Source organism: Pan paniscus, chromosome 19 (assembly GCF_029289425.2).
Source record: "Pan paniscus chromosome 19, NHGRI_mPanPan1-v2.0_pri, whole genome shotgun sequence".
Taxonomy (NCBI): Eukaryota; Metazoa; Chordata; class Mammalia; order Primates; family Hominidae; genus Pan; species Pan paniscus.
This window is the reverse complement of record NC_073268.2, coordinates 63,038,498-63,058,476: the sequence shown is the minus strand read 5'-3', so window position 1 is coordinate 63,058,476 and position 19,979 is coordinate 63,038,498. Positions and strand designations below refer to the sequence as shown.

Here is a 19,979-nt window from a genome sequence, read left to right as displayed (position 1 = left end):
GTGGGGAAGAGGCAATGGCGGCATCAGTGATGCAAAGGAAGGGACACAAAAGTAGAGTTAAGGGAGACCACACTGACATTTTTAAGTGATCTAACATTTAACATCAAAACAAGCTTCTTTCAGTGGAGAATAAGGTCACAAGATTCAAAGCAACAAACAAGCCAAATGCTGAGATTTTATGTTCTTACAAATCACATAATTGCAAAACCCCACCTAACAATAATACAAGGGTGTGAAAAACCTGGTAACATTAAGTAAACATATACTTTGTTTAGTTAGTGATGGCTTTCTTACCTATTTCATCCACGACTTGAATCATCTTTTCTAGTTCTTCTGGACAGACATCAGGGCAATGAGTGAAGCCAAAATAAATCAATAACCACTGACCCAAGTAGTCCTTGTCAGTTTTACGCTCCCCAGTATGAGTTGTGAGGGAAAACGGTCCCCCAAGTAAAGGCTTGCCGATGTGTCGCTGCCGTTCCTTCTCTAACTCTTAAGGAGACAAAAACATAGACACCAAAAAAAAAGTCAATTTAACCAGAGGTACTCAAATACCTGACATATGGCCAGTACTATGCTACTCATGGTGGGGGCACAAAATGTGGAAAAAACAGTTTCAGTTTTCAAGAAGCTAAAAAAATCTTTTCAGAAAAATAAGCACAAAACATTAAAACAAAATCAAATGAAATGCTATTGTATGTTGTAAAAAAGGAAAAAATATTTCTTCTTTTTCAGGAACAATTCAGTCCTAAGCCATTAGCTGTGTCCATGCTGGGGGCAGGGAGGGGCCGCAGTGGCCTAGAGCTGAATGTCTAAACAAGTGGGGTGCGGTGGGTGGCCTGGCATAGGGAGTCTGATCCTGAGGGTGCTAAGGAGGGCAGCTGGGTGGGGAGGTGATAGTGGTGACGGGACCTTAGTTACACACAGGAAACTGATGAAATAAATGAGTATATTAAAGAGAAGAGAGTTACAATAGGAAACAAGAGTCAACTATGGAGAGAAAGAGAGCTAGGCTGAACCCTGCAGTACTGGAAATACACTGCAGGTACTAGTGTGAACTTCTATCTATATAGATATAAATAAATGTAGATGTACATAAATATATCTATTTTCTCACCATGTCCACTGAGAGGACCAGGGAGCAGACACACTCCAAGAACCATGAGCCCAGAACCTGACTTCTAAATATCATTCTTCACTAAAAGGAAACAGCTTTTTGGAGAAATGGCTGATACCAGGGTTGCGGCAAAGAAAGTGTAAAATGAGGCTGGAACCTCTTGTTGTGGCAGAAGGAAAGCAGAATTTAGAGAATATTGGAGACGTGTCAAAGACACAGAAGCCTGCTCCAAGGGGGCTCCCGCTGATCAATCTGGGACAACTTGGGCATCAAAATAAAGAGAATATGGATTTAAACTGAATGAATATATAGGAAACAAGTCCACAGATATAAATAAATGAATACATTGATAGTGGGATGGGGAACAGAATATGTAAGTATACGTATGTCAATACAAATCATGAAAGACCATTAATCACATGAGTAACCTTTCAGTAGAAAACCTGTTAGACACACATTAATCAAGTGATCAAACTGGACATTATCAGTAATGGGACAACTGGTACTATGTGGTATCTGACCAGATGCAAGGAGAATACAGCATCACTTTTGTGATATTCCTGCCAAAGGTACACAACCCGAATGACCTGAATGAGGAAACATCAGACAAATCCAAGCTAAGGGGCATTCTACAAAATAACTCTCCTGTAACTGTCAAAGCTGTCAAGGTCGTGGGAGTCAGTTAAAGCCTGGGAAACTGTTACCGATGAAGGCGGCTAAGGTGAACAACTAGATACAAGGTGGTATGGTTCTGAAACAGATCCTTTTGCTCTGAAAGACATCAAGTGGCAAAACTTGGAAGACTGAACTGTAATCCAGCCTGGGCAACAGGAGTGAAACTCTGTCTCAAAAAACAAACAAACAAACAATACCCTGAAGATTATCTGAAGACTGAACAGCAGCAAAATTATCAGCGTCAATTTTCTAATTTTGATGGTTGTATTGTGGTTATGCTAGAAAAGGTCCTTGTTTGTAGGAAATACACCAAAAAGTGTTTGGAGCTAATGACGCAACATGTCAGCAAATAAATACTCTCAAATTATTTAGGAAGACTTTTCAGATTATTTAATAATACATTTTTTAAATAAAACAAATGTTAGAATTGCACTTGAAATTCCAAACAAAAGTCAAAAAAAGCTTCCATATTCTAGAATTTTCCCGCCACAACTTTCCTAGCTTTTGTTTCTTTGTGAAACTAAAGAAACTTACTGCTTATTAGACTATGAAAATCTTACCAATACTACTTATTATGCCAAAGAGTCTCATATATATGTATGTCAGTACCAAACTTAACACTGCTAAGTTCCTAAAGCCTATGAATTCCCAGATTTAATCATTAACCTTTGTATATAATGCTATCAAAAGAGACTCCAAAGAATGGAAAGATTTAAGCAATACTTTAAAGATTTACCTAAAACCTCTAAACCAAATCTTAAAAGTCCTAGGATATTCACTAAAATGCAAAGTTCTTATAAATAATTTCTAAATATTTCAAGATGCTAATCCAGAGCAGTTCCTGGCATTTCCTGACCAGGCTCTTTTCACCTCCCCCTCATCCACAGAGGGCATGCAATATCTACTCGCACTATGCTCCTTGCCTGATCTCTAGGAAGCCTTCTCAAATCTCAAGGCTGGGACTTGCTTTTGCTCTCACAACATGGTAAGCTTCCTTCTGGCCTGGCAGAATCACCTCTAGTAAAATCCTTTACTTCTGTGTCTGTTTCCCTGCCATGTGCACCTCAAAGGCTGGACTGCATCTTAGTCATCTTCGTACCCTCCAGATTTCATCTTGCCCAGTCAAATCTATCCACAGTATATCTTTTAATATTGTTATGCAGTGGTATCCTAGCTTGGATCCTGGAACAAATAAAAGACATTGATAGAAAAACAAGTGAAATCCAAATACAATCTGTAATTTAATAGTTGTGTGCCATTTAAAATTTCTTAGTCATGAAAAATGTGCCATGATTATACAAGATGTTAATATTAGGGGAAGCTGGGTGAAAGGTATGTAGAACCTATGCTATCTTCGCAATTTTTCCGGTAAATCTAAAGTTGTTTCAAAACAAAAAGCTAAAAAACAACAAAAAAGGTGCTAGTCCATAGCCAGGAAGACCTTTATACAGGGCTGAGCAGATGATAATCTACTTACTCTCTGCCTTTTCTTTCTTGACGTGCTTCATTCCAGCCAGTAAAGCTCCTCCAATAGCAAATGTGATTGCTAAAGACTTCCAGGAAACAGGCTACTGGGGCAGGGATTTCAAACATAAAAATTCTAGTAAGATGCAAACATTTAACCATACAAACTTATGACAGTAGTTTTTAATATACATACACACAGGCCATGATGTTAAATGTGCAAAATGTTTCAGGGATGAGAAAATGCTCAAAGTTTCTGTGGATGCAGTTAGGTCTGGGATCTGAACTACAAAGGCATTCATCTCCAGGGGAAAGTTCCCTAAGTCAGTTCTCTTCATGTAAAAAAAAAAGCTCAAGTACCACGATTGTTACTATGTGTGACCCTAGCTCCAGTAATGACTTTAAAACCAATTATGGCCGGGCGCGGTGGGTCACGCCTGTAATCCCAGCACTTTGGGAGGCGGAGGCGGGTGGATCACCTGAGGTCGGGAGTTTGAGACCAGCATGGCCAACATGGTGAAACCCCATCTCCACTGAAAATACAAAAATTAGCCGGGCGTGGTAGCGGACCCCTCTAAACCCAGCTACACGGGAGGCTGAGGCAGGAGAATCGCTTGAACCCGGGAGGCGGACGTTGCAGTGGGCCGAGATAGGGCCACTGCCCTCCAGCCTGGGCAAAAGAGCAAAACTCCGTCTCAAAACAAAAACCAAAATCCAAAAACACACACACACAAAACAATTATCTGCTTATGCTGACACTGAGATAAATAGACCAAACGAAATTTGGGAGGTTAACCTAACTCTGGCTTCCAGAAGTAACAATGCCAAAGTAGAAGAGGAATCTAAAAGTGGAGCTTCTTGCAAATTACACCCATTATTTCTTTGTACCCTTATTCAACTCCCCAAATGAAGATGATGTTGGCCAACTAGGCCTAACTCATTAACCTTCCCGTAGCTCCAAAAACCCACTTCTCTTACCACAGGGTAGTGGCTCTCAAGTTATTTCTGGGTCAGAATTAGAACTCGAGAGAACCCCAAGAAAAAGGCATATCCACACATAACTAAGTTCCACTTTTTGTTTCAATTTCAACGTATACATGGAACTCTGGATGGGGCTCAAGTGACAAATTATAAAAGTCCTCTGACTTCTCAATCACGGTAAACTTTAGGTTCACACCCTTAAGAAAACCTGAAACTTAATTTTTTTTTTTTTTTTGATGGAAACGCTAACATAAAATCCAAGTCGGGGCATCCAGCCACGTGGAGAGGGTGTAAGGTCTCAAGTTCTCTGTGGAGAACTGGGACTACCCGCAAGGCACGGGAAATGTAGGATGAAATTCCATGACCCAGGTAAGGCGCGCAAGCTAAGGACAACTTTAGGGGAGGCGGAGTAGTGTCTGAGGTTACGACCAAGGGGGATGTGGTCGCTGGGCTGGCCGACAGCCGCGACAAGCACCAGAAGGGTTCCAGGTGTGCACTCACCCCGGGCTTCGAGGGGCGCGTGGAGTCTCCGGGGCCCTTCTGCGACCACGGGGGTGGCGGCCTCGCAGTGCTGAGGGGCCGGGTTCCCAGGCAATAGCCAGGGCGCCCCGAGGCACGCCACGCCTCCGCTTGCCGCGCGCAGAACTGCCTCAGCAAGACTCTCGCAGTCCCCTCGGCTGGGCCCCAAAACTCCAGTCCGCGAGGCAAGAAGCGCCAAACTTGGCCACCCAGAGGCCGCGTAACTCTTCCGGGTACTAGGACCAGCATCGCCATGAGCCTCGGAGACCGGGTCGCCTTTGACCCTCCCCTCGATTTCCGGTAACGTTCCGCTTCCTCCGGAAGTCGGAAGGAGTCGCTCTGTCCGTCCCGCTCGTTGGTGGCGCTGTTAACATAGCCAGTAGTCAGAGGCCATTCAGGCCAGGGGCCGGCGCACGGTAGGTAGTTCCCTGCGGCTGGAGGCGGGTCCGGCGCGGGCTGGGCGGTGCTGCGCGGCCGCGGGACCGCGGAGCCCCGGGAAGGGGGCTGCCTTAGGGGTCCAGGTGCGCGGCTGGGCCGAGGCAAGGCGGCCCCAAGCGCTGGGGGCTCCCCGCTTTGGTCGTGGGCTTAGGTGACCACAGCTAGCTCCTCGCCCCGGGGACACCCCCACCTCGGAAGAGAGAACACACTGCCTAGAGACCCACGGGACTGGGCAGCCCCCATAACCCTACCTTGTCTGGCCGACTTTGTCAACCTCGTCCTGCCGGCCAAGAGGAAGTGCCAGAATGTTGACTCCTTTACATCTTTGAAATAGAAACCGACCCATTGCGATTGAAATAGTCTTTAACTTAAAAAAAATTGCTAATTAGGATAATTTGAGTGGTTAGGGTGGTCTGGAAGAACTTTAAATGCCCAGCGCTTCTAGTTATTTAACATTATAATGTAACCTAATTAATAAAGCATAGCAGTGTGTAAAGAAATATAGACAGCATGATATCCCATCCGTTAACTTAGTCTTCCTGGGTCCCAGTTTCTTAAAATACTCTCACGGACTCCCTTGCTCCCTACAGTTTCGTTATTTGAAGTTTGTTATGGGTTCCTCATCTGGAACTGCTTATGTTCCTTGTTAATGAGGCCAAGAGCATTCGTAGGTTTTTCGTTCTTTGTGAAAGTCTAACTTCATTTCATCTGCCTTTATTTATATCTTAATATCCGCAATATTAACCACTCCCTCCCCGCCCCTACCTCGGTGGTTGCTTTACAAAATACAGAGAAATAAAAAAAGGAAAATCGTCCTCTAATTATCTTCCTTAACTACAGATCCCGCTCCTGTGTGGCTTTTTTTTCCCCCATGGGACCGACACTGAGTAGGAGAAACTCGTGCTCTGATGATTGTTGGACCAGAGCATGGTTGGTTTGCTTGTTTTCTATGAGTTAGCCAAACTAGCCAACTGTTCTGTTCTCTAACCCAGTAATGGAACATAGTGTTACCTGTGTTTCTTGATTCGCGGTTGGACTAGAATTTTCAGAAATTTCTGCCAAAGTTCTTAAATGTTTGTTCAGCACTTAAAGTCGTTAATCAAACTATTTTTTTCTATCTTATAGTTGCCTGTGGGTAAGATTTTTGCTCTTTTATCTTTGTGTATTTGTTTGCCCAGGGATAATTTTTTCTTGTAATTGACAAAAAGACATAAAAGTACCTTGTGTAGTCAGGCAGATAGCATACAAAATTATTGTTCATCTCTAATTGCCCAATTGTAGGTTACCTGATCAGCTACCCAAATTAAGATTGAAGTCAGTGTTTCTAGCTGATCTATTAAATTTTATTTGCTAAAGTGCTTCTTTTAGTAGCAACTTCTTCATATTAATTTTATAATATTAAATAAAATACTATCATTGAAAACAGTTCTTGGGGCCAGATGTGGTGGCTCACGCCTGTAATCCCATCACTTTGGGAGGCTGAGGTGAGTGGGTCACTGGAGCCTAGGAGTTTGAAGCTGCAGTGAGCTGTGGTCGGGCCACTGCCTTCCAGTCTGGGCAACAAAGCAAGACTCTGCCTCTAAAAAATAAATAAAATAAATATAAAATAGTTCCTGGCTCAAAGTAGGTGTTTTATAACTGCATTTTGGATGAATTGCTAGTAACACCTGAGCCTGATGGCAAGGACCCATGAAACTTTAGTGCCAGAAGGCGCCTACAGTGTTATTGCGTATAGACCTTATCACTTTTATTACTGCTGTGAAACCACCAAAGTCACCAAATGAGGTTTATGTTTTGTTTTCCAAGTTAGATATTTTTCTTTTCTTTCTTTCTTTTTTTTTTTTTTTTTTTTTTTTGAGACAAAGTCTCCCTCTGTCGCCCAAGCTGGAGTGTGCAGTGGTGCGATCTCAGCTCACTGCAACCTCTGCCTCCTGGGTTCAAGCGATTCTCTTGCCTCATCCTCCCGTGTAGCTGGGACTAGAGGTGCGTGCCACCAGGCCTGTCTAATTTTAAAAATATGTATATTTTTAGTAGAGACAGTGTTTCACCATGTTAGCCAGGACGGTCTCGATTTCCTGACATCGTGATCTGCCCACCTCGGCCTCCCAAAGTGCTAGGATTACAGGCTTGCGCCACCACACCCGGCCCCAATTTAGATATTTTTCTTGAGAGAAGCAGGGCATGGATTAGTATCATCTGATATTGGTTCTATCAATAGTGATCAGATTTTGTTCTTGACATAACTTTAGGCTGGTTTGAATGGGGACAGCTAGGCCCTAACTTTTGTGAACTTCCCAGCACCCTAATGTGTTTACTTCATTTTTGTTCCAGGCCCCTGCCCCTTGTGCCTAACTCCTAACCACAAACATTTCCTGCCCCAACTTAACTTTCCTTTTGGTATGGTATCTGCGTAGAAAACGTTTGCTGCACCCTTAGGCTAGGAGCCTCTGTTACAATAGTTTCTCCTAACAAAGTCTCTCTTTATTAATCTCTAAACTTTCCCTGCTGCCGCCTTCACCTTTGACAATAGAGTGAAGGAAACATACTCTTTTCAGGGTAGAGCTACTTCTTTTACAAGTTCATTATTGATGCTTGAAGGCTTTCCACAAGGAACTTCAGCCTTCTGCCAATCTTAAGTATTGGAAAAGTTTTATTAGTATGATCTTATAGCAACTTTTCAGTAATTAAGCATCCTTGGGTATGGGAGGCCTGAGGCAGGTGGATCACTTGAGCTCAGGAGCTTGAGACCAGCCTGGGCAACATGGCAAAACCCTATCTCTACAAAAGAAAAAAAAAAAAAAAGCCAAAAAAAGTCAGGTGTGGTGGTACATGCCTGTAGTCTTAGCTACCGGGGAGGCTGAATTAGGAGGATCACTTGAGCCCAGGAAGTCGAGGCTACAGTGAGCCATGATTGCACCACTGCACTCCAGCTTGCGCAATAGAGCCACACTCTGTCTCAGGAAAAAAAAAACTCTCATGCCTAAGGTAGTTTTCTCAAAATACTGGCTGCTTATCCTGTACTATGACGTGATAGGAATTTTGAGAGCAACTCTTGTAAACTTTTCTACATTATTCTCTTCTATTAAAATGTTGCAGTAGTTTCAGTTATGAGGCTCATTAGACAGATTTTCAGATATATAATTTTAAAATTATTTTCTTAACATGCATATAGTACTTTATGGTTTACAGAGATTTACAGAGTAATAGTTTACTGTGATCATAACTCAGTTGAAGCTCACGATAACCTATTCAGGGTTATTTTGCTTCAGGAAACACGAGGACTATAATTCAGTTCTGGGTTTTTCATTTCAAAGGGTTCAGCACTTCATAATACCTCTTTAAAACTTAGTGTAGCATGTAATAAATGGTGCAGGCAAACTTTGAAAACAAAGTTCACTAAAAACTTGCCATTCTCCTTTCTATTCAAAAGCGAAATATTTCCTTAGGTCTTCTAATTTTTCCAGATTTGATTTTCTCTAAATTTTTGAATTTTCTTTTTTAAAAAAACTTTATATATACTTTTTTTTTTTTTTGAGGTGGAGTCTCCCTCTGTTGCCCAGGCTGGAGTGCAGTGGTGCGATCTCGGCTCACTGCAAGCTCCGCCTCCCAGGTTCACACCATTCTCCTGCCTCAGCCTCCTGAGTAGCTGGGACTACAGGCGCCCGCCACCACACCCAGCTAATTTTTGTGTTTTTAGTAGAGATGGGGTTTCACCATGTTAGCCAGGATGGTCTTGATCTCCTGACCTCGTGATCCACCCCCCTTGGCCTCCCAAAGTGCTGGGATTACAGGCGTGAGCCACCACGCCTGGCCTATATATACATTTTTAAACACACATCAAAGTAGTTAGAATAAACTTCATGCACCCATTTCTAGCTTCCACAATTATCCTGTACTCACTGATTTTTTTGTGTGTCTGTATTTGATGGAGGGAGGGAGCTATTTTGAAAAAATTTCCTGACATTAGAATGCTTATTAATTCTAAGTTTCCTCACTGGAGGTGGCTTTGAGTTTTTGATCTCTCTGTTCACCAGGACCAATCTTTCTGAGCTCCCCCTACATGTCCCTGAACCAAGAAAGGAAAGGCTAAACTCTCCAGGAGAGTCAATTCCCTGACCACCTGGTTCTTTTTGCCCTGCCGTACTCACTTCTGATCCTATCTTTCCCTGAATATGTTTCCAAAATGTGAAATGGCCCCAAATCAGAAATTTGAGCACCAACATGAAGCTCAAAGGAAATGTTCATTGGAGCATTTTGGATTTTGGATTTTCAGATCAGGAATGCTCAACTGTTAAGTATATTCCAAAATCTGAAAAAGTCCGAAATCTAAAACACTTCTGGTCCCAAGCATTTTGGATAAGGGGATACTAACCTTATTTTCAAAAGCCATGTATATTCAACACTTTGGATCTCTCTTTTTACCCCAGAACACATTGCTGTTTTGAAGTGTGTGCCCCTTGGTGCTTCTCTCCACATTAACTTTCCTTAAAAATTGCCAGTTCTTAGGATAGCCTTGAGTTTTTCTAAACTGAACTGTGTTCCAGTGGAAGGTGTATTTGAGAGGATTTTGGTATCAAATGACAGAAAATCAATTTGATTTAGCTTTAAGCCCAGGAGAATTTATGTGCTGATATGTGTAACTAAATGACCAGTGTTCTAGCAGGGACAGGTGAATTTAGGTATTCAACTAATGTTTTCAGAAATCTCCATCTTTCCATCATTCAGAATTGTTTCCTTCTATGTTGGATTTCTTGTCAGTTCATTTTTCTCCAAAAATTGAAGCCTTAGTTTATCAGCGTTTGTAGTAGTGGCAGTGCCTGTCCCAGGGCTGATGCTTATTGTGACCCAGGTTGAGTTACATGCCTACCCCTAACTGGCCAGAGGAAACTGGGTTTTTACGGGCCAGGTCTGGGCCATGTGTCTGCTATTTCACTTCCCCAGCCAGTGAATGGGGTTGGAGGTCAGACCACAAGAACTGAGAGTGGGGAATTGGATAAATGCCTAGAGAAAAATTGGGTGCTGTCACCTTAAGAACAGGAAATGAATGCTGGGTAGGCAAAAATAACAGCTGTCCACTGGAGAGAAGATCCAATTCATTGGGACCAAATCCCCTCTAGGAGATCCACAATACATATTATCACCATAAAGGCTCTGAGTTTAAAGATAAAAACAAGCTCACTTGGCAGGGGATAAGATCACCCCCAGAAATAGTTTTCTCTTAAGAGTTAATATAACTCTTAATGGTTAATATAACCTTAATGGTTAATATCACCAAGGTTAATACAACCTTGGTGATAATATTCATGTTATATACTTGCTAAGTTATCTTCTGATTTGATTCTTCTATTAATCTGAACTTGGAATCGCAAATATTTGAAACCTAACATAAGGCTAAAGATTTTTAAACTGACTTAGATGGATTTTTGTCCTGTAATTGTATTGAAGTTACCCACTTTTCAAATCAGATTACCTCTCATTTATACACCCTCATACATACTGACTTGATATCTAATGAGATTTTCAGGTAGGGGCTGCAGGAAGAAATGGGCAAATTAAAAAAAAGTATGAGAACACCATGTTTAAGGATTTCCATCTCTTTCTGGTGCTGTTACCTATTTTAGGGCTAGTTATACCCAACCAGATTAAGGAAGAAAGTAGCTGAAACTCATAATTAGGTGGATTAAAGAGTGTATCATTAGTAACAACAGTTTTAGGATGAAAAGAGGCCCCTAATTCTGAAATAAGTCAAATTGAAGTCTTATCCTTATTCCAATTGTGGAGTTGTTCTTTTCATCTCTTACAGGAGTACTCTTAGAGTTGGGATTTTACATGTCCACAGAGGATTAAGTAGGAACTCTGTAGATATATTTGTCAAATGACTAGAGATGGGGAGTCTGAAAGTAATTTTAGAAAGTCAAATGAATTTTTAGGTTTTAAATAGTTCAGACACCACAGCAACAGTTTATTACTATAGACTTTATGACAAAAATCATTGACAATTTAGAATCTTGGCCTTTGAGTTTTGTTTGAATCATTAGTGTTCTGGGCTCTTTTAAGAGATTATAATTTACAGTTTAAACAATCGAATAATAGTTTTTTCAAGTTTAAATCTTGCTCTTTTTGGCCGCTGAGGCAGGGCAGAGATCATTTGTAAGAAGAAAAGATTTCATATTTTCGGTTTTGATTGTGGGGTAGGTTAATATTCAAGTTAAAAAGAAAAAAAAATCCTGGTTCAAATTAGGATCCAGGGCTGGGTGTGGTGTCTCTTACCTGTAATCCCAGCTACTTGGGAGGCTGAGGTGGAAGGATTGCTTGAGCCCAGGAGTCCACGACCAGCCTGAGCAACATAGTGAGACCCTGTCAAAAACAAAAACAAAAACAAAAAACAAAAACCACAAACAAAGAAAGCAAATTTTAATCCCAGCTATTGAAGAACCAGGAACCACTGCTCACAGAAATGATAATAGTCATGTCAGTTAGTTTTTGTGCTGGATTTTTGTTGTTGTTTAAAATTATTCCTCTCCTTTCATATCTGCATTGCCTCCCCCTCACCTATTCAGATATAAAATATGAGAAACTGGGTGACCTACCCACCAAGGAAGAGAAAAGATTCAGCCTGACACAAAATAACCCATAACAGGAACCTTTTACAAAGTACATACAGTGAATGAATGTAATACACAGCTTTCCAAAAAAAAAAAAAAATCTTGAAGTTTTGATAGAATTGTTTGGTGTTTGTGGGACAGGGGTATGTGTGTGTGCGTGTGCGTGTGTGTTTAAAATGAGTATTTCTTAAAAATTAGCAATTATTCCAGATTTAAATTGGGCTTTATTAGCATTAGAATGTCTATTTATTGATAGGATAGTACCTTTTTGTAAATTGTTACTCTTGTGAAAGAGATTATCATCTGTTTTACAGAAGAGAAAGCAAGTGTTTTAGAGGGTTAATAGTTTAGACCTAAGACTGTTGGGCTCTAAAGCCCATGTACTTTTTCCTGTACCAAGCTGCCTAATGAATTAACCTTTAACATTCCCTCTATCATTTTCTTAAGTGAAATTGGGAAACTAAAACGTTTATAATTTAGTTATCTTCTTTTTACTTTATTTAGAAACCTGTTTGGAGGTTATGGATGATAAACCCAATCCTGAAGCCCTAAGTGACAGTTCAGAGCATCTTTTCTCCTTTGGCGTTATCGCAGATGTTCAATATGCAGACTTAGAAGATGGCTTTAATTTCCAAGGAACCAGGCGGCGATACTACAGACATAGTCTTCTTCACTTACAGGGTGCCATTGAAGACTGGAATAATGAAAGCAGCATGCCCTGTTGTGTCCTTCAGCTTGGAGATATCATCGATGGATATAATGCACTGTATAATGCATCCGAAAAGTCCCTAGAACTTGTTATGGACATGTTCAAGAGGCTTAAAGTTCCAGTTCATCATACATGGGGAAACCATGAATTCTATAACTTCAGTAGAGAGTATTTAACACACTCTAAACTTAACACTAAGTTTCTAGAAGATCAGATTGTACATCATCCTGAGACCATGCCTTCAGAGGATTATTATGCTTATCATTTTGTACCATTCCCTAAATTCCGGTTCATTTTACTTGATGCATATGACTTGAGTGTCTTGGGCGTGGATCAGTCTTCTCCAAAATACGAGCAGTGTATGAAGATATTGAGGGAGCACAATCCAAATACGGAACTGAATAGTCCTCAAGGTGAATTATTCCTTTGAGCTGAGAATCTAATAGATTGTCTTTAAATTCTTCAGCTACCTTTTATTCAGCAGGAAGATGGACAATTAAGGTAAAAGTATATTGTCACTTGTTCAGGGTCAGGATTTCTCACAAGCCTTCTCTCACATGGATTGGTTACAGTTGATTCAAGATTGATTTAACAGATATTTTAAATGCCTATTTTAGGCCGGGCACTTTTTCTAGGGGTAGATATTCCGAGCTGTAAACAATACTAACAATATTAGTTTTTTGATGGCTGGAATGGAGGAAACAAACAGTACGTGGGCAAGACAGATGATAAATGAAACAAACAAGATTATTTCCATGGTCGGAAGTGCTGCCAAGGAAATAGAGTATGATGTTATAGAGTGTTACGGAAAAGGATTAGGGTTACTATTTTAGATTAGGTGATTAGGGAAGGTCTCTCCAAGGAGAAAGATATTTAAGCTGAGACCTAAATGACAAGGAGGAGTCTCCCTTGGAATGAATGGGCATAGGGAGTCAGCAGACTGAGGGAAAAACCTGCAAAGGCACTAAATGGAGTAAGACTTGAGCATTGTTGAAGAGCACAGGAAAGGGCCAGTGGGGTACAAGGTGATTTTGGAGTGTAAACGGGGCCAAGAATATGTAGCGGCTGAGTGGACTTAAGAAGTTTGCATTTTTAATATAATGGAAAGCCAGCGAAGTAAGCAGGGGACTGTCAAGAGTGAGATGCAGTGTGATATATATATATATATGTTTCTCTAAATGCTTGTGATTTCCTATTTTAAGTTGATTGTTGCTAATCAGATATTCCTAAAGAAAAAACAAGTGTCTCTACATTAACTAAATTTGAATGTCCAAATGAGGGGAAAAATGACTTGATGGGGCTAACTTACTGAATTCATTTCAGGACTTTCTGAGCCCCAGTTTGTCCAGTTTAATGGAGGATTCAGCCAAGAACAGCTAAACTGGTTGAATGAAGTGCTAACATTCTCTGACACAAACCAAGAAAAGGTGGTGATTGTGAGTAAGTATTTAATTTATCTGATTACACTAACATTTTAGAGATTGGGAAAAGTTAGGCGTTAAAGCATACTAACAATATTTGTGTTTCGATATCCTCTTTCTATAAAATGGACACTTAGTTTAAAAATTTCTATTGAGAAACCACCTGAATATAAGATTAACATTTAAGGATGAACCAGGAAAAGGTAAATAACAGAAACATCTTGCCATATATTGGAGCCTGTGAGTTGGCCTTTTAGGTTCAAAGTCGAATTTCCTCAAATGAGATCAGTTTATGAAGTAATTTCTTTTTTAAACATTAATATTATTATTGAAATCATTGTAGATTCACGTGCATTTGTAAGAAATAATTCAGAGCAATCACTTATATGCTTTGCTGTTTCCCCCAACATTAACATTTTGTAAAACTTTAGTATAATATCACAAGCAGAATATTGACATTAATACAAAAATAAAAAGTCCAGAAGTTTGGCTTTTTCTAAGTTTCTTTTGTTTTTTGTTTTTTGAACCTTCTCTCCATAAGAGAAGCAAGAACCCAAAGGTGAGATGACTTCACCATGATAACTAAGACATAAAAATTACCAAGAAACTTGACTCAAAATTAAGAACAAGCTGAATTCAGCCTGGCCAACATGGTGAAACCCTCTCTCTACTAAAAATACAAAAAAGAAATTAGCAGGGCATGGTGGTGCGTGCCTGTAGTTCCAGCCACTTGGGAGGCTGAGGCAGGAGAATTGCGTGAACCGGGAGGTGGAGGTTGCAGTGAGCCAAGGTTGTGCCACTGCACTCCAGCCTGGGTGACAAAGCAAGACCCTATCTCAAAAATAAATAAATAAATACATAAATAAATAAAACCAAGCACAAACAAAAAACACCAAGCTGAATTCTAAAGTGTGGAATCCAGGTTGCAATCAGCTTATAAAGGAGCTTGACACCACACTAAACAATTTGATAGTGGAAGTCATTACCAGGGCTTGGATCCTTTCCTCAAGGTAGGAAGCCCTGAGTTTCATAAACTCTAATGAAGTAATTTCTAAGTGAGAAATTCAGTTAGGGGACCATACCAAATCTCAGCCTTAGAGACCTGCCTATCAGCAAAGTGGCCACCAAACAGAGGCCACTGCTGCCCAGATGCAGCAAAACTGGTATCACAGGGCATGTGTGCTACAGGCTCGGCTGGCAGTGAGCACTGTGCAAGCTGTGCCTCCCACACAGTCACGAGGAAGTTAGATTTGTATTTTCATTTAGAATCATTTTTGATGGGTACACTGCCATCAGAGATTGTAGGAATCCAGGAGTGCTTAAAACATACAAGCCTGTGTGTGCGCACGGGCACGTGAAAACGTACACGGAACTGAATTTGGGTTTGCAGCATGGCTGGGAGACTTGGTTTGGAGGTTGAGATTAGAGCCCTTGGTTTAGAGTTAGAATTGATGTGGGATAACAGGTGAGAAGGCTAGACTGAGAGCCGGAAGGACAGGATGCCATTCTGGCTCTGGTTTATATGAACTGTGTAGTCCTGGGCAAATAGCAAACCTACAAACTGCAGTGTTCTCAATAGTGTATCTAATGAAATTATGAATATGAAACCCCTGGCCAAGCACGGTGACTCACGCCCGTAATCCCAGCACTTTGGGAGGCTGAGGTGGGCAGATCATGAGGTCAGGAGTTCGAGACCAGCCTGGCCAACATGGTGACACCCCGTCTCTACTAAAAATACAAAAATTAGCCGGGCGTGGTGGCAGGCGCCTGTAATCCCAGCTACTCGGGAGGCTGAGGCAGGAGAATCACCTGAAACCAGAAGGCGGAGGTTGCAGTGAGCCAAGATCACCCCACTGCACTCCAGCCTGGGCAACAAGAGTGAAACTCCGTCTCAAAAAAAAAAAAAAAAACCCTTTGAAAATGATAGGCTATTCAGATAGTTGATTATATAAAACTATATTTCTATCTGTAAAGGTAGTTTTTACTTACTAATCTTCCACTGATGTGGTAAAAACACGTAGAAGGAGCAGAAGTGTTTCTGCTACCACTGGAATACCAGGTGTCATTCAAGGGTTGGAAGAGATGAGTGCCCTTGGGTTGTTGGAATGATGTGACACCTTTTGGCTCTATAATAAGTGGTCTCAGAAACTAGGATACTTCTTGACTTGTGTCTGCTTTTAAGTTTTCCACTCTCAGCCTGTTCTGGAGCTGAAAGGAAGCTAGAGTCATATAGCCAAACCTTTGAATTTTAAAGATAAGGAAACTGAAGCCCAAAGAGACTGAATTGCATAGCAGAATCATGGAGCTGCTGACAGCACTGAGACTAGAATCCATGCTTTATGTCTCCATCCCCTTTCCCATGTGATCCTGTGTTCTTCCCTTTTCTTTTTACTCATGGCGGTACACCTATCTAATTTAGCAGTCTCTTACATTTCTTCTACCATTTGATGTAAGCCTAGAAACTGGAAAAGCAAACTTTTAAAAACGGAATGATTGAAGTTCTCTTTAGTAAAGTTTAAAAGTTAAAGTGTAATAAAAAAATTTTCTTTTGCTTTTTAACTTTCATTATGGCTACTCCAAGGTCATCCTATACCTTTTGAATTTTGGCCATGCAGTTGGAAGGATAGAATTGCCATTAGCTGAGATAGGGGACACTGCAGGATGAGGAGTGCGAGTGGAGAGGGTAGGGGTTCAGGTTTGGAAATAGAAGTTTCAGATGCCTACTAGACATCAGTGGAGATGTTGAGTGGGCAGTTTGGACATTAGAAGTCTGAAATTCAGAATAGAGATTTGGGCTAGATAATAAACGTGGAAGTTGAAAGAGTGTAGATGACATTTAAGGCATGTAAATCACTAAGAGATCACCAATGCATTCAGTATAAATAGAGAAGTCCGAGGACCAAGCATTCAGGCACTCCTGGTAAGACGTTGGGGAAATGAGGGGGAACCAGCATAGGAGACTGGAAATTAGTGGCCATTGAAGTTGGGGAAAAACTAGAAAGACACCCCTGGGAGAAACAGTGGTGTCCTGGAATCCAAGTGTTTCAGGGAGAAGGGAACAACTAATGGCGTCAAATGCTGCAGGGACTTGATAGATGAGTCAATATGGCTTCGAGGTGCTGGAAAGCAGCACACGCCTTTGGACGCTTAGCCCTAAGGTGGTAATCAGCACATGTATGCACTTTAAAAAAAAAAAATTGTATTACAAACATATTAAATAGAAGCATGTTTAAATTTTAGAATAAAAATGAACGGTAATAGACAAAAAGTGATTTAATGGGAAGATGCAACGTGAGCTGTACTTCAGAGTGAGAACCGTGGCTTGATCATAGATGTGTTGCTGTCAGAAATTCGAACTTCTCCTAACTCTACTTCCACGTATCTCCTGTGGATGCCAGTATAAATCTTCCCTGTTTTAACTCAGTTTTTCATCTGAAAAGTGGGTATGGCTACCTTGATCTCATGAGTGTTTAAAGTCCCATAAATCAGTTCGGAGGCATTGTTTATGTCAATGACACATAATCCATGGCCCATGCCTAAACTGTTTATTTATTTATATTTACATTTTTATTTTTTGAGATGGAGTCTCGCTTTGTCACCCAGGCTGAAGTGTGGTGGTGTGATCTTGGCTCACTGCAACCTCCACCTCCCGGGTTCAAGCAGTTCTTCTGCCTCAGCCTCCCGAGTAGCTGGAACTACAGGCACATACCACCACGCCTGGCTAATTTTTGTATTTTTAGTAGAGACAGGGTTTCACCATGTTGTCCAGGCTGGTCTTGAACTCCTGACCTCAGGTGATCCGGCTGCCTTGGCCTCCCAAAGTGTTGGGATTACAGGCATGAGCCACCACACCCAGCCTGTTCTTTTATTTAGTGTTACATCATTCTGTGTATATAACATTCATATTTAAGGAAATCAATTGGATTGGATTCCAGCACAGCATCTGCCCAGTTTCAGGCTGCCTTTGCAGACTGCCCTGCATAGGACACCCTTGATCTTCCTCGGTGTTTGGGCAACTTGAGATGACGTAGGCCTCAGAGATTCAGGGTTTTGCCTCTACAGCAGCCTGTTGCGCCTCATGTGAACTGTCTTACCCTTCTTCTATGCTCCAGAGATGTGGGTGTAGATGGCCTAGTTTTCTTGTGTGTGAATTCTCTCTGGTCTCAGTTCATTTGCATAATGAGATAGCAATTTTTTTTCTTTTTCTGAGTACTAGCTTTTAGCCATTTATTTTTATAGAAGAGATATTTCTTAATTGGCTCATAACTCTTCTTTTCTTTAACTAACAGGCCATCTTCCCATTTACCCGGACGCCTCTGACAATGTGTGCCTGGCCTGGAACTACAGAGATGTCCTGGCAGTCATTTGGTCTCATGAGTGTGTGGTGTGTTTCTTTGCTGGTCACACCCATGATGGTGGCTACTCTGAGGATCCTTTTGGTGTATACCACGTCAACCTAGAAGGAGTTATTGAAACAGCTCCAGACAGCCAAGCCTTTGGCACAGTTCATGTCTATCCTGACAAAATGATGTTGAAAGGGAGAGGCAGAGTTCCAGATAGAATTATGAATTACAAGAAAGAAAGAGCCTTCCATTGTTAGTCTAATTTATTTTAACTTGATAGAAAATGAGCTTTGTGTTTGTCCCTCCTAAACAAAAAAATAAAAATCCTCTGTCTCATTGTTTAGTATTCAGCTTGCATAACAAAATGTATTTATAGTTTCAGTGTGTGATGGTTGATAAAATACTCAGAAATGTTATTTTGGATCATGTATCCATTGTAAGTTAGAAACAAACCAGGGAGGAAACTGAGGCAGGGGTGTATAGTCCTCATAAGGGGCATATAGTCCTCATGAGGGATCTTATTTGGCCCTACCTGATTTTTTTTAACTTTTTACAAGGAGATTGTATTCACATGTGTTAACTATGTAACTTCAAGTTCAGCATATAAGCTCAGGTAAGCTTTTTCTATTCACCCTGCTGTGTAAATGAGCTTTGGACAATTTTTGCTCAGAACACCTATACTTGGATTTTCATAGGCTTGTATTCCCATTTTGTAAACAAAATTACCAATAGTTATTTCACGGGTAAGCGTGTGGCACTCCCATTGCTGTAAGAAGGGCCTCCAGAAAAGTCATGTAGTCCTCTTGGGATTCATAGGACCAAGTGGCAGTGCAGCCATGTGCCACCCGGCCTGGTCTGGGCCACCAGCCATTGCTGTGTGAAGCTACAGCAGGTAAATAAATTTACACTGACTCCCTTTATACACTAATGGGACATGTTTAACACCGTTTTCATATATGCTAAGGCTCATGTGTAGAAACATTAGATGGCAAATGGGGACTATTCAGGTGTGGAGGAAGTTTGATTCACGGCCTAAACAACTGTAAGAAATAAGCATGCCTGTTGAATACATGGGCACTATAGGGATATAAAGGAGTGTTAGCTTTCTATGGCTGCTGTAACAAATTCCCACAAACCTGGCGGCTTAAACCAACATATACTTGTTCTCTTGCAGTTCTGGAGGTCAGAAGTCTGAAATCATTTCCACTTGGCTGAAACCAAGGTGTTGGCATGGCCATGCTCCCTGAGGAGGGTCTAGGAGGAATCCTTTTCCAGCCTCCAGAGCTGTACTTCTTGCATTCTGTGGCTCATGGCCCCTTCTTCTGTCTTCAAAGTCAGCAGTGTAGCCTCTTCAAATCTTTCTTTACTGTCGTATCATATTCTCTGCTGTCTGTAGTCAGATCTACTTCAGCCTTCGTCTTGCAAGGACACTTGTAGTAACATTTAGGGTCCAACCAGATAATCCAGGTAACCCCCATCTCAGGGTGGGTTAATCACATCTGCAAAATTTATTTTGTGATATAAGGTAACATATCCAGGGATTAGGACATGTATCTCTCTGAGGGCCACTGTTCAGCTGACCACAGAGGTGACTATAATGTACTCTTGCACTCATAGACCTTACCATGAATTAGACAGACATCCATGATTCAAGTGTGTGAAATTTGCTGTCACACAAAGAAAGGACTGAGGGAACATGGAAGATGA

The 19,979-nt window shown here is 41.2% G+C and overlaps 2 protein-coding genes across 7 annotated transcripts in view; one reads left to right on the top strand and one right to left on the bottom strand.

Annotated features, from left to right (window-relative positions):
- LOC100988585 (transmembrane protein 220) overlaps positions 1-19,979 on the bottom strand; it is a 49,905-nt gene that overhangs the window by 11,814 nt on the left and 18,112 nt on the right. For 4 of the 5 annotated variants that reach the window (XR_004667236.2, XR_004667237.2, XM_034942371.3 and 1 more), the window contains 5 exons: positions 11,465-11,551; positions 5,446-5,517; positions 4,739-5,120; positions 3,270-3,360; positions 295-492 (listed from right to left, as the gene is read on the bottom strand). Coding sequence is in view for 3 of the 5 variants with exons in the window: in XM_034942371.3 (XP_034798262.1) it covers positions 295-492; positions 3,270-3,360; positions 4,739-5,120; positions 5,446-5,517; positions 11,465-11,551 (830 nt within the window). In the remaining 2 variants the exon portion in view is untranslated. Of the gene's footprint in view, positions 1-294; positions 493-3,269; positions 3,361-4,738; positions 5,121-5,445; positions 5,518-11,464; positions 11,552-17,457; positions 19,772-19,979 lie in introns of those variants that run through there. The other variant, XM_063598739.1, reaches the window with a different exon arrangement.
- On the top strand, positions 5,074-18,618 carry ADPRM (ADP-ribose/CDP-alcohol diphosphatase, manganese dependent). Of its 2 annotated transcripts, none has more exons than XM_008971356.6 (4): positions 5,074-5,172; positions 12,304-12,921; positions 13,832-13,944; positions 18,219-18,618. In XM_008971356.6, the coding sequence occupies exons 2-4, from the start codon at positions 12,321-12,323 to the stop codon at positions 18,387-18,389; spliced, it is 885 nt and encodes a 294-aa protein (XP_008969604.1). In that variant the 5' UTR covers positions 5,074-5,172; positions 12,304-12,320; the 3' UTR covers positions 18,390-18,618. The 2 variants fall into 2 exon arrangements, with proteins under 2 accessions (XP_008969604.1, XP_003818152.1); XM_003818104.5 differs by having other exon boundaries at positions 13,832-13,948.